The following is a 13,945-nucleotide window of genomic DNA, read 5'->3' as shown; positions in this document are numbered from 1 at the left end:
GGTCATAATAGTCAGAAATAATGTTATAATATAGTGATCAATTTGGTTGAGTTGCATCATTTAGAATTAATTAAGTCAAATGTATTTTTTATATGTCACATCCTGCGCAGGAAATGCCGTTAAGAAGATGCTGTTAGCTGTACAGACACTTAAGTCATGTACTTCTAAAGGAGTTTTGACTTGTTTGTATCTACAGCTTCATTTTAGAGCCACATCAGGTCAGGTCGAGTTCTATAGTAGTGCAACAGTGTGATTGGACCCTAAAGTTAATAGTTTAAACCCTGAATATCGGTTGTAATTTTTTATATGACCGGTAAATCACTGTACTTGAGGTATAGTTTCTGAAATGTGCCCTATTATTTTGAGCCTGTGACTGAACTTTTTTGCCAACCCCACTGTTTTTCAGCGTTTCCACGTTTGAGGTTAAAGTCTACCAATAAAGTAGTTGCTGCTCCAACAGCACTTCTAGCTTCATAAACAACAAAAAAAGTAAAGTTTCACATAGCATTTATAGTGCAAAGTGTAGCGATGAACATCTCAGTGGTTAGATCTTAATACTGAATGTATTATGTAAGAATTGACTGTAAAAAGTCACTTTTACCCATTTTTTCCATATTGTATTTTTAGCTGCCCGGAAAGCCCGTATATGTTCTTGTTTGTGGCGACCTAACCCATCAGGAACAAAATGGCATGACCTTCTCGCTGGAAGCCGGAGGAACTTCTTTAGTGGCGTATGGAGAAAGGTGTGTGGGAGGAGAGTGACAAGAGGTTGGTCAGACCATGCTGTGAATTGTTTGTGACTCCATTTCCCAGGAGGCTTTGCAACAACAGCTCAAAAAGCCACTAGCCACTTAGCCGATGGCATGGAGAGGGCTGAGACGATTTGGCCAGAGGTCACAGGAGCTGACATGGTGGATGCGGGGGTGCAGGTGTTTGTTGATCGGATGACTCTGGTGCACAGGAGGATTGTGGGTAGATGGATATGTCAGAGAGTTGAAGCTCACCCCTTCTTGATTGTGATGCCTGTCGTAGGGAGGATGGTGATGTGTGGAAGTGGATCGAACCCTGATTTTCTTTCGTTCTTGACCCTCTCTAACACTTTGACACAACTACATCGAGCCCTCCGAGTGTTTGAATGGAAGCACATCACCAGCTTTAACTGTTGAAACTTACCTCGACTGCATTATCCAAAGTACCTTTCTCGGCACTGACTTTACAAATAAACGTGTGAGGGCTTACTCCTTAAGACTAAAGATGTTAATTTGCTTCAATGGTTTATTTTACCCATAACCATGTACAAATAAACAAAACCTTTACAGCTTTGTATGGTCACACATTTAGCATTCATTGGTCCATAAGCACTCCTCACGGCGACATGAAAACACTTAGTAGACACCGGCTGACTTCTAGCATCGGTGTCTGAACGTTGCACTGACGTCACAAATGTACCATCCATTCTAACAGTTTCATTGCAAATAAAAATAGTCACATGCAATGACTGAAAAAAATTACATTACCTCATGTCACATAGAAAGTAAGCGAAAAGTTCCATCATTTAGAAATAAGTACTCTTCAGAGATTTGTCTCTCTTTTTTTCTTTTTTTTCCCTTTTTTTTTAAGTCCTAGACATTCTTTCAACAGCGTTGTTGGTCTCATTTGGGTTGTAAACATTAGTTACAGTGCTGAGCTCCTTTCAGCTCAAGCTCTCAAGAGAATTGGTCAATCAATACTATCAATCAACTGATGGAGAGGAATTAGTCAGTAGTCAATCAAACAAGGACTTTATCAGAGGAGGACATGATCGTCTTTGGGCTCAGTTAGGGGCAACAGGACACCAGTGAGAGACTGGAGAACAGACTAAACAGTAGATCTATATAAGACACCCTGAGAATCACAACTACATCTCTTTCATCTGTCATCCCTTCTTCCTATCCTCTCTCTTCCTCTATCTCTTCTTCTACGGAGCGATCATAGTCAGGTGGGCGTGGCCTCATCAGTTGAGAAAGATGGCTGGTTGGTAGGTTGTTTTGTTGTGGCGGAAGCCGGTTGCCATGCAACTGGCTCCTCTGTGGTTGGCATGGAGACAGGTTAAGGTGGATTCTGACCTGGTAAGGTAGTATGCAGCACGTACAGTAGTATGAACAGTAGAAATGTAATATGCAGTTCTGGGGAAAACAAACTAAATTTCATTAAATGACGCTGAAGAAATTAAACAGAACAAGTCCACCTCAGGCTGATTAACGGGTCAGTTCATCCAAGCTATCCAAGAAATAGTTTCTTACTTAGAGGTACAGTTCTTCTCAAAATCAAATTGACATTTTGGGCCATAGAGTTATTTATCCATCTCGATTTATTTGGTGTAAGCTGCCCAATTTTGGAGATACCAGCTTTTCGGTGTAATAAAACTATGCAGGACCCGGGCTGTGGTGATCAAGGAACCAAAAAACATGATTGGATGACACCACAGCAGTAACTACTGAAGCCTGTTTAAGTTGCTGATTTATTTATTTTTGTAAGGCTGGGTTATCATCTCAACATTTCAAGTTATGTACCTCAAAATTTCAATGTTATAAATCCAAATTTGTACTTGTCGAGTGCTATTTTCTTAGAGTTTGAAAAGATTACTAAAAAACAAACAAAAAATTATCTTTATTATCTTTGATGTAATTTTTATTTCGCTTCTATGGAACTATATCTGCCACTTAAAGGAAACATGTAGCTAACCATCATCACAGCTCAGCTGTCTTGTCACAGGCAGATGCACGTTTCCTTCCACAGTTAGCAGGTGTAGTTTGGCAGAGAGAAAATACTTTCTACATAAAATTATTCACAAGGAGTTTCTTATATAACAGAGAAGGGCATTGCTGTTATTTGGTAAATGTAGCCTATCTCCTTCATTATTATTTAAGAGAAATCTGACTTCTGTACAGCTAAAATCTCCCAAACTGTTCAAGTCACATTCAAATTTTTTTAGATGGTTAGACAGCACCTGTCTTTTTGACTCACGTGGTGTTTTGACTTATCAGTCCCAGAAACTACAGCAAAGCTGTTTGCAGCGAGGGCTGTGGTTTCCTCAGAAATATATGCACACAAATGTGAATTAAATTTACATATGCATTTTTAATGCTGTGAGCACCACCACGGACTTAACTCCATTCACCTCCAGCGTTTTGGAGCATAAATTATTGACAGATATTGCACTTGTTGGGAAAACATTAAATATGGGTGAACTGATCCTTTAAAAGTCAAACAACCTGAGGGACACTTGCCTTGATTTAAGGAGCGCTTAGTAATAATCTCAAAGGTGAAAACACCTCGAATGAACGAAAGCAAGCGTATTTATCCCCAGATCTGTCAGCATGTAACAGTAGATTGTGACAGTAGTATGTTATCAATGGAGAACATCACATGGGGCTGACGTGGTGTGCAGCAAAGGATGGCGCAGGGGGAAGGCGGTAGTGGTGGACAGTGATTGGTTGATTTGGTTGGTCAGGTGACTGAAGGGGTTATGGACAGTCGAGTTGAGTCAGATCACATGATGAGGGTTTGCAGCTATAACGTCAGGAGGTTCCATCAGGAAGTATGGAAGCCTGACAAGTTTTAGCTTTTGGTGGACACTGGACACAACACCCACCCCGAACCCCCCCTCACAGACCCAACAATCGCACACACACACACATCCACGCAGACGCACGCAGATTCGCACGTGTGAGCAGACAGACACGCAAGATACAAGCACATGTGCACCATATTTTGCATAGACACACAAATAAACACAGGTTCGTTAACTAACACACATTCACGACACACGCTGCTCACACACACCCTCGCGCGCGCACCTCGATTCGCCCAAACACACATTCGGTCCCCACCCTCAGACTTGCGATGTGTTACTGTGATGATGCAGAGTGTGGTGGAAGGTGAAGAATAAGACAACGGAAGACAGGTGATGCTAAAATGAACATTTATAATGACTGCTGTTGCTGTCGCAAAATAAGAATCCTTAAAAAAAGACCTCATATATATTAGCACTAGATTGCCCACTTCACTGGTAATCCACAAGTCAAGAAACACAACTCACTAGGTTTTTTTCTCTTTACAAACACAATGCTACAATTACATTAAATATTCAGTAATCTTTAAGTCAGTTAATGAATGTTGTTAAAAGCAACCACTAAATACTAAAAATAAAAACAAAACAATTATAATATTAATTCACCTTTTTCCAGTCGTTCCCTTTTTCTCGTTGTGTTGTTATTTATTAATAGTATAATAATAGTCTGAGAAATAAATAGCTCATGTGGTGTTCTCAAGGCAATGGGGCAGGCAGCATAAATCAAGAGTGGAGCTCAGAGCAATGCAATGAAATGGTGGAGTCTAATCTCACACAGTCACTTTAATAGTTTCAACATGTCTTTGATGTGGAGGCGAAATATGGAGATATGATACAAGTTTGGTTCTGCAGGCAGCGGAGTGGTTGAGCGGCACCTGCAGAGGTTAATCATCTCTAAACTATCCTTCTATGTTATGTAAACTAGGACTGTATTGCACAAAAGTTAGCAGCTCATCTTCCTCATTTTGTAGCCCGGGAGAAGCTTAATTTCTTCTTCTTTTGTTTTTCAATTTTCCGCCTCCGCCTCCCTGTTTTTGTTTTTCTTTCTCCGACTTGGAGGAGCTGAGTCGAGCCGTCTTCCACGATGATATGTCTCTAACATGACCAAGCGTTTTCAATCACTATGGCTTGATGATTAAAAAGATACTAGTGCCACTACAACTCACTGTTAAGAAACATCAACAAATGTACAAAAGCAAGCCTACGTTGAGAATGGCTCGGACTATTTCTCAAGATTAGTATTATTATTTGATGAGCACACTTATCTAAAAAGTTGGCTAGCCGACATGAACGCTAAACAGCGAATACAGTAGGTAAATCAACACTAATAACAACAGCACAGGTTAACACAGTAGAACTAGCATAGCCGATTATACAGGCAGACCTAAGTATCGGATACAGAGGATGAAAAGTGTTACGATCGTCTACCGCGTCCACTAGTTTCTCTTTATGCTGCCCGCCCCTTTCTGCTCAACACTTCTCTCTTTACACCTCGGCAAAAAATCTGACAAAAATATTTACAATGAGAGAGAAAAAAAATGAAATTGTGGAGAAACAATTGTTTAGTGTTTTATCCTTTTTTTGTTTGTCTGCATTTTTTAAAATATTTTTTTCTTCCTTTCATATGTTTTTTTTTGTTCTTTTTTGACTTATAGCTCCGAGAACTGTCCCCAATGGTGAGCAACAAACAAACAAACAAAAAAATCCAATCATATCAGCTAGCATTGCACAGTCTCAGAGAGGTTTTGGGGATGGAATGGAGAGTTATCGTCCAAACAGTTGGATGAACACAGAAGGGGGGTAGGAGGAGGAGGAAGAAGGTCAATAAAGTTCATGAGGGGGTGAAAGTTCAAAAAGTTCAAGAAGACAGAGGATGGCTGCGCAGCTGACGGTGCGTAAACACTCCCCACACCACTGCACTGGGGGCGGTGCATGTGTCGGCGTGCGTGGTTTGGATGTTAAACAACAACAAAAAAAATCATCATTAGAAAATGGAGGTTTTTTTTTAATCTTTCCCATCGAGAAAAATCAAATGGAGCGAGAGCGAGAGGGGTTATAGAGAGAGAGAGAGAGAAAGGTGGGGTGGGGGTATAGAAAGAAGGGGGAGGTGAGGAGAGTGAAAGGTGCCCCCAACACTATGGCACACAATCAATGAAGTCCCACAGGCTGAAGAAATGACAGAATTAGGAAAGCAGCTGGCATGAGCGGTAGGGCTTTTTTTTTAAGGTAGGTTGAGAGGCAGGACAGTAGGTAGGTAGCCAACCTGCAGAAGGGTTAATCCTTGTCGGGTTTAGCTCTGTGGGGGTGGTGAGGAGGAGGAGGAGGAGGAGGAGGAGGTGGTGGTGGTGGGGGGCAAGGTGCTGTTCAGTTGAGGCGTCATGAGCGACATCATGTTATGAGGGCGGAGCATGCTGGCTTCATGGGTGCTTCCAGGATGGATGTCCGACACACAAGAACAACTCAAAGAAACGCTTGGAATGGTAGTAGTAGTTGTTGTTGTTGTCTTTTTTTTTTGTTTTGTTTTGCTTTTTTTCCCTCTCTGTTCTATTTTGGCACTCGAGAGAAGAGACTCATGGGAGGCGGAGGAGGAAAGTGTGTGTATGTTTGGGCGAGGAGGAGGAGTGGGCAGTGAAAGTGCAAAAAAAGAGGGCATGGAGGATATTGTGTTTGTGTGTGTGTGTGTGTCTGTGTAGGGGGGGTGGGGGGTGGAGTAGGGTAAACAGGCTACATACAGAAAATGGCATTTTGTTAAAACTGGTTTGGGTTAGAGCATACAGTACAAATCAAAACCAGGAAAAAAATAAACAGAGAAACGAGAGAAGGAACAGAAAAACAGTGATATGACAAATGCAGTCTACCGTTGCTGGTGCTTCGATGGGGCCCGAGTTGGGGGAGGAAGAAGGGTGGGAAAGGGGGTGGGGAGCGGGGTCCCAAAAGATGTCTTAGATGTTGTTTTGAAAAGGTGGTGGGTGTGGGTGAGAGTGGGTTTGTGGAGGTAGGCGTGGCGGTGGAGGGTAGGCGGGGGGCAGAGAACAAGAGCTGGGGACTATGTCGGAGAGCCACACACCCACTGAGAAGCAATGAGGTCACCTGGCGAGCAGGTTAGAATTGAGTTTGCATTCCTCTACACGTTACAGTAAAAACAAAAGCCAACAAAAATAAGACATGAATAAAACATGGCTAGCCAGCTACGCTGCAACACAGACACCACGGAGCGGGCCTAAAGCAGACAAACTCAGAGGGCGGGAGAGAGAGAGGAGCATGCACATCTAAATACAATGCTGAATGAACACCTACAGTAAGGCTACCATCTACAGTAGTCTCGCACACTGACCCCCACCTCAGCTCGGCGTGCCGTGCACTGTAACAGCAGAAGGTTTAGTGCAAACGTGTCACTGAGGAGCAATAATGGAAATCCCGATCGTTTCCCCATCTCAGTTAGTTTTGTGAACAGCGGGCCACTTCCCATGACAACATCTGTCAGTATACGAAGCATGACCGCACTGCAAATCCGGAGAGAGACTTTGGCAAAAAAACAAAAAAATTTGACACCGAAGCCAATAGCATCGAATTAAACTGAACTGGGAAACTTAGGACAGAGAGAGACAGAGAGAGAGGGGAGGAGGGGGATCAGGATTCAAAACCCACACTGGCAATGTTCAGTGCTGTTTTTTCTCTCTCTCCCCGAGATCAGAGCCTTGGATTGCATGTTAAGGGAGTGAAAACACAATCTGTCCCAAATTCTGCAGCGAGTCACCCAAGGGAGGCAGGCGGTGCAGCACACAGCATAGTGTGTCTGTGCGTTATTTTGGATTTAAAAGTAAGGGAGGGGATCTTTCACCTCTTTCTCACACACTGTCTCTCTTTACGAGTCACTTGTGACCACGAGGGGCGGGACCAGAGATGCTCCATGTCATATTTGAGGTCAATAAGGTGCAATTCAATGACAAGACAAGCCAGAGCTCAGAGCGTGGGGGCTCAAAGGACAGACAACATATTAATACTGAGAGCCTGACAGAGTGCGTCGAGGGGTTAGTAAGGTTAGATTACAGAGACACACTAAAACACATGTAAGCCTCTACTGCACGCCAGTGGTCAGAAGAGTGATATGCAAACTTATGGAGAGGTGAGTACATTCATGGACAATCTCAGTCTATTATTTGAAAATAAATCCAGATTTTTTTTTTCTTCAAAAAATTGTTCGAAAGTTAAGTAGGAACTGAGAAGCGTTTAGTCCAAGCTCGCTCAACAAGTAGCAAAATAGTCTTAGGTTTGTTCGAGAGTTTTGTTCGTATCCCTCTGAGGAAGGTTAGACAGCTTAGCGACAAAATACTCACTCGGTCGTGACATCGAAATCAAACATCGTCTTCACCTGCAGCAGGTGGACCGGGACTTGACACGACTGCATCGAAAAACAACGAACATCTGAACGCGTGTAAAACAATACCAAAATGCTCTACCCTTATCGGCATGCAAAGATTTGTCTCCGAAAAATGAACAACACACACTTCCTAAATGGTTTTTCTTTTTTTTGTTTCTTTGATTTTTTTTTTTTGTCCACGCTTCACTTTGATATCATGCAATATAGACGTGCAAAAAAGATAACATCTATTTCCACAAAATACATCTTCATCGTAACTATAAAAGGCTGTGTTTAAGAATGCTATCTAGTCACATTTTTTTTTTTAGCATTATTATGCTAACCTATCACTATATTGAAACTCTAGCCCCAGAGTCATAGTGCTGTTGCATCCTGGGAAGAGTAGTTCCCAGAGGACAGGCTAACACTTGGCTAACATGGCGGTCCCTCGTCTTGTGGCAGGAGTGAAGAGGGATTGAACAAACTGCTATACTGAAGCGCTTTGTCTGTTAGTGTACCTAGTTCTCAAAAACTGACCCCCTATGTATTGATTTATAAATATGGTTCATTTGGCACTTTTCACATTTTCTTAATATAAAAGTATGTCTCCTCTTACCTAATGTGATTTAAATCAACACATTTACAGTTCTGTTTTGGCACAGGTTTTACTTGTTCAGGTTAAAATTATGCTCTTATTAACTTATTGTCAGCTTATAACAGAGCGTGTATTACACTGCTTGCAACTAGCCTCTCCAGCTAAAGGACAGATTTCGATATGTTTTTACCTTGTATTTTTTTTCTTGTTATTATTATTAAATAGCAGCATCTTCCACAAATTGAAAAAAAAATTACTCGTGTAAACCTATCCAACATCTACGGGTAAATCCAAAAGCTCCTACGGCACACAGAGGATAAGGGACGGGACGACACAACATGTATTGCTTCTAGTACTTGTCACATTTTATCTCAATCCCCTAACGTTATGATAACTAAAGAGATTAGCTGCTGCGTAAAAGACAGTCATCCTAAGGTTTAATTAATAAGATAAAAAAGAATTAAAGTATTAAATCAAATGGCACCTATATAAGAAATTTCAGTGCAGTTTTGCCACTGTAAACATACTGTGCTGCATGCACGCTTTCCAAAGCAGGGGGAGGAAACACGGCCACATGACTTTCAATTAATTAGCATTCAAAATCTTTAAATTACCTGAGTAATTATTGTTTCCGCTAAACAACTACATGTGACAAATTGCTTGTTTTGTCTGACCAACAAACCTAAAATTATTTTCCAAAATTGCTCAATAGATATTAAGTCCATAAATGAGTCTACCTGCAGAAAAAAGGCAAATCTTACTCTAAATGAAATGGAAATCAGCCTACTGAATGCATTCAGCACAGTATATTTCCATAGCAGAGCAAAAGCACACTGGCTTCCTGTGATCTTTTATGAGGTTTTGCAATAAAATCCAGTCAAACCCTATCAAAGAGAAATTATTCCCTCGAAATATGTGTGTGTTTGTGCAATGTTTTCCAAGCTAGTAATGTATCTCGTCACTGTTATGAAGTACAAACTACAAATAAGAGTGTTTATGCACTGTGCCCTGCCAGCTATGACTTCCTCTTCGGGCGTGGTTATTTTCTGATAGTGTCGCATTTGGTGGCCCGAGCCTCAGCTGCCCGAGGAGGCAAAGAGAGAAGAGGCTCAATCTGTGGCATTTGTCGGGGCAAGCAGCAGACATGCATTGATCGTAACACCAGACATAGTCACCCATGGAGCGATGTGGTAGGAGGAGAGGGGGTGTCAGGATGGGAGTGCACTGGAAAACTGAGGACGGGTGGGAGGGTGAGGAGAGTGTGGATGGTGTTAGATGGGAGTAAAGAAGCCTCCTTACCAAGCTGTGGAGATAAACCCTCACTGGCGCTCCAACAGAGAGTGACACATTCAAAAGCACAGTGGAGGATTTTGGGTCGGATTGGTTTCAAAAGAATCAAAAGGTCTGTTTGTTTAGTCTTAGAGGTGTTCCCTCCCCTCACCAGGCTTTTAGGTCAATAAATCAAATGCACCCCCTCCTCATTTTTGGCCTTTTACATTCCGTCATACTTCAGCTACTGTTAGAATTAAATCTCTGTCCAGGGCCTGTTGGATGTGCAGTACGTGAGAAAGACACAGCTGCGATAGGATATTGAATTTAGAATTTGTTCCAGTCTCTTTAATCTACTACTGGACACCTAACACTCCCCAACATCCTGCCCCCTAATTACGAAACACTTTTCCAAGATAACAGGTAAGTAGGATCTAATTGACCTCAATTGATTGATCCTCTTCATCGACCTAGTCTCTTTCACCTCCGTCAATATTCAGATATGATGTGCATTTCCGGTGAAGTTCTTCATATGCATTCTACATATATTTCATATATGTGTGTTTTTTTCCCTGCCATACAAAAAACCATCCAGTCAACGATGCCATCTATAGCACACATCCCTGACCTCATAGGTCGAGAGAAACTCTCCCTCGCTTCACAGTGCATTAAGACAAAAAAAATTCAGTGTACTCCGATTGTTAAAAAAAACAGACAAAAATAACACGACACAAACAAAAAAAAACTCAACAACAGAAGAAACAACAGCATCTTCAGCAGCCTCCTGGGTCTACAGTGGGCAGTAAATCCGTTTCCGAGGGAGACCTACAGCTTGCCAGAGGCAGAAATGAGCTCAGCTCCCAGGACATATGTTAAAAATCTCTCATCTGCCCTTCATCTCATTGGCAGTTGGACGGATGCGTGATAAGAGCAAAGGTCAGTGAGCCTATTTATCTCCATTACTGATATGCACGCTGCCGTAAAAAAGCAAATCTACTAGCGAGGCTTGCAGATTCAGCAGTGGACCCCAGATAAACGACGTTCCTTTGTCACGTTTCAGTGTTACCTCCGACTAAATGTTTGCATTTCTCAGTAGTATCTTGTTAGTCTTAATTGCTCTCACTCTATCTAGTCTGTGGTTTGGGTTATTCCGAAGGGTTCGGGTGTCCACAGGCCGAGCAGCAGTTTATCCGAGAATTAGTTTCAGTTCAACTGGATTATTCATTTTAGTTACAACTTTACAATGCAGGCAAACTGCAACAGGGCATATAAACAGCAGTGATCTTTTGCAGCATGAGCTAGGAGCTAAGCATGATAACCAGGTAGGTTAATTCAGCTGCACTGCAGCCTGTGGTACGAGAGGTTTAGAGCTTTTCTTGCTAATCTAGAAGTCTTACTGCAGTCTGCATCATAGATATGGTGATTTCCCTTTTCTAGCACCAAATATGGCATCATAATGTTCTGTTTCAGTGTGAAAACGTGTGCGTGTCTGTGTGTGTTCCCTGTTCTTTTCTTTGACTGGATATATAAGGTGATCCTTCACTGTAATGATCCTAATGCCTGGGGTGGCTTTCTTACTGGACTTAAATAAGACATATATTACACTATGTGACATTACTATTCATCTTCAATCCACTTAAATTAAAACAAAAGAATCAAATCAAAAATAGTCTCATTTACATTCATGTCAACCTGAATTCACAGATTAAAAAAAAAAACACAACTGAGCCTTATATGGGTGAACTCATTAATAAATAATGACGAAGGTAATGATTCCTATATCGACAATATAGTTAATAGAATTATCACAGCAGACTGCAAAAAATGCCATAGATCCTGTGTGTTTGCCGCAGCCTGCGCTGTATCGCTCTTGTCGTTTATGGGTTTTTCACTATGTGAGGTCATCGGCGTGCGCTTCGCCTTTCTATCTGAGACGTTAGAGCCACACGTGGGGGTGGGCGTCACATGCTGTAACACCCCTGCAGCGCTGCACTGCTTGTGGGATACATCACAGGTATGGGAAGGTGTGCAAAAGAAAAAAAAGTGCCCGGTTGATTCTCTTTCCCCGCACCTCTGCCCAATTTCACCTCACCCTTCATCTCCCAGACGAGGGGACGAGGAGGGAGGTACGATCATATGCGGGTGAAGTAATAGAAGGTGTCGGCGGTGGGGGAGGAGTCAAGGGCATTTCTTCTCTCGCACACCAGGCTGAGGTTTGCAGTCTTGTTTGTTATAAAACCCTTGTAAAAGGGAGAGGGGCGGGTCAGGGGAGCAAAAAGTGAGAGGGGCATTCAAGGGAGGTGGGGCGAGGGGTTTGGGGTAAATCTCCTAGAAGAAAAAACAAAAACCCTACTGGAGGGTGATGGGTGTGGCCTGCAGGGGGAAGGAGGGCTAAGGGTTGTTTCCGTATTGGGTTCGGGGGCGGTGGAGGGCTGAACCCTGCAAAACCCCAACCCTCCGCCTTGCCGCACCCATGCCCTTCCCTCCATCCCCCCACTTCCTGTAGCCTCTCAGGCAGTCGGCCTGTCTACATGGCATTCAGCTCTGTCCACACAATACACAAACAAACAGACAGCTTAATTTACTAAACGAAACAAAACAATAAAACAATAAACAAAACAATAAAAAATCCCAAAAGGTCAAGACGTTAAGTAATAAAACCTTATTTACATTTTGCACATTTTTTTCTTGGTTTTTCAGCGTAATAACTCGCTCCTCTCCCTCCTCGTCTTCTCAGCACATTTTTGCTTTGCGTCAAAAAAATTTTTTTTAATAGAGAATACTGAAAACACGCAGAAGAAAACGGTGCGAACGATTCCTTCCGACATTCTTGCTCTCCTCTCCTTTTTCCATTCTCACTTTTTTTTATACTCCTCCCCCAAGCCCCCACTCTTTTTTTTTCCTCTTTTCCTCCTCGTTTCTCATTGGCTGTCAGGTTTAGCCCACCTTCTGTGGGTTGGTGGCGCGTACCCCCTGCTCGTAGGTGATTCGCTGGCTGATCAGGTACTGTGCAGCCTGTGTGGCGGCCTGGGAACCTGTGATGGTCACCTTCCTGTTCCGAGTTCCAGGAATGAACTCGCCCTTCTTGGAGATCTGGATCCTGGCGCCGGTCAGCTCCTGGTACTCCACTAGCGTCTTCCCTCCTTTCCCCAGAATGGCTCCCACTAGGTTTTCTGGCACAGCGATCTCAACCACTTCCTTTGCTCCTTCTGCTAGCTTCTCTGTGGCCAGTAGAGATGATGCCACAAGTGGTGAAGCAGCGCTTAAGTAACCATTGGTGGCCCCTGTAGCAGCAGCTAGGGATCCCAGAGAGAAGCCTCCAAGACTGGCTGCAGGGTGAGCAGCGCTGGTGGATGCATCGCTGGCATAGGATGCTAACAAATTAGCTGCAGCAGCTGCTGCTGGATTTGCATTAGCCGCTACTGCGGCTAGAACCCCTGAAGCAGCAGCAGGGTTGAGCCCCAGGCCCAGAGAGTTGGTGTTGTAACCATAGCTGGCCAGAGTGTTGAGGGCAGAAGTGATGGCGAGCAAGTCGTTGCCTGATAGGCTGGACATAGTGGTTGGGAAGGCTCCAACCCCAGCCAGGCCTGCCTGGCCGAGCAGAGAAGAAGCCGTAGCCGCGGCAGCGGCTGCGGCAGCTGGCATGACCTCGGTTGAGTTGGCGTACGGTGAGCCGGTGGGGTTGGAGTTGGCGACTGGCCCTGTGATGTTGGAGTAGGAGATGTTGAGGCACGAGGAGCTCTGTGGGTCCTCCTGGATCTTCTGGACAATGATCTCCACTGCTTTCCGGTTCTGTTCGGGCTCGCCGCTGATGGTGACCACACGCTCCTGCAGGTTGATACCTTCTGGCTTCTGGGATAGCTGGACCCACGCCCCAGACTGTTCCATCACTGCCTTGACTGTAGCTCCGCCTTTACCAATGATCAATCCTGCTGTACTGTTGGGGACGATCAGCTTGGCCTGGTGGGAGGTTGGGCAAAAAAAGAGATAGGTTATTACTTAGTTATCGACGTTTTAAAGTACATTTACCCAGCAGAAATATAAGTGATAGATTTGTTTCTTTATTGATCAGGCAATTAATTCCACTACAATCCCAAAGAGAAGTATA

General features: G+C 43.3%; 1 protein-coding gene across 2 annotated transcripts in view; it reads right to left on the bottom strand.

The window, feature by feature from the left end:
• Nucleotides 1-1,261: 1,261 nt before the first annotated feature.
• Nucleotides 1,262-13,945, bottom strand: part of nova2 (NOVA alternative splicing regulator 2) — an 89,484-nt gene continuing 76,800 nt past the window's right edge. For both annotated transcript variants that reach the window (XM_085244174.1, XM_085244175.1), the window contains one exon: nt 1,262-13,797. In XM_085244174.1, the coding sequence (XP_085100300.1) occupies nt 12,775-13,797 (1,023 nt within the window). In that variant the 3' untranslated portion in view covers nt 1,262-12,774. The remainder of the gene's footprint in view (nt 13,798-13,945) is intronic.

The sequence above is a fragment of the Mchenga conophoros genome, linkage group LG14 (genome assembly GCF_057382185.1).
Source record: "Mchenga conophoros isolate Kocher_MC1m ecotype Shallow Benthic linkage group LG14, M_conophoros_male_GT1.1, whole genome shotgun sequence".
Taxonomy (NCBI): domain Eukaryota; kingdom Metazoa; phylum Chordata; class Actinopteri; order Cichliformes; family Cichlidae; genus Mchenga; species Mchenga conophoros.
This window is presented reverse-complemented; position numbering and strand designations above follow the sequence as displayed.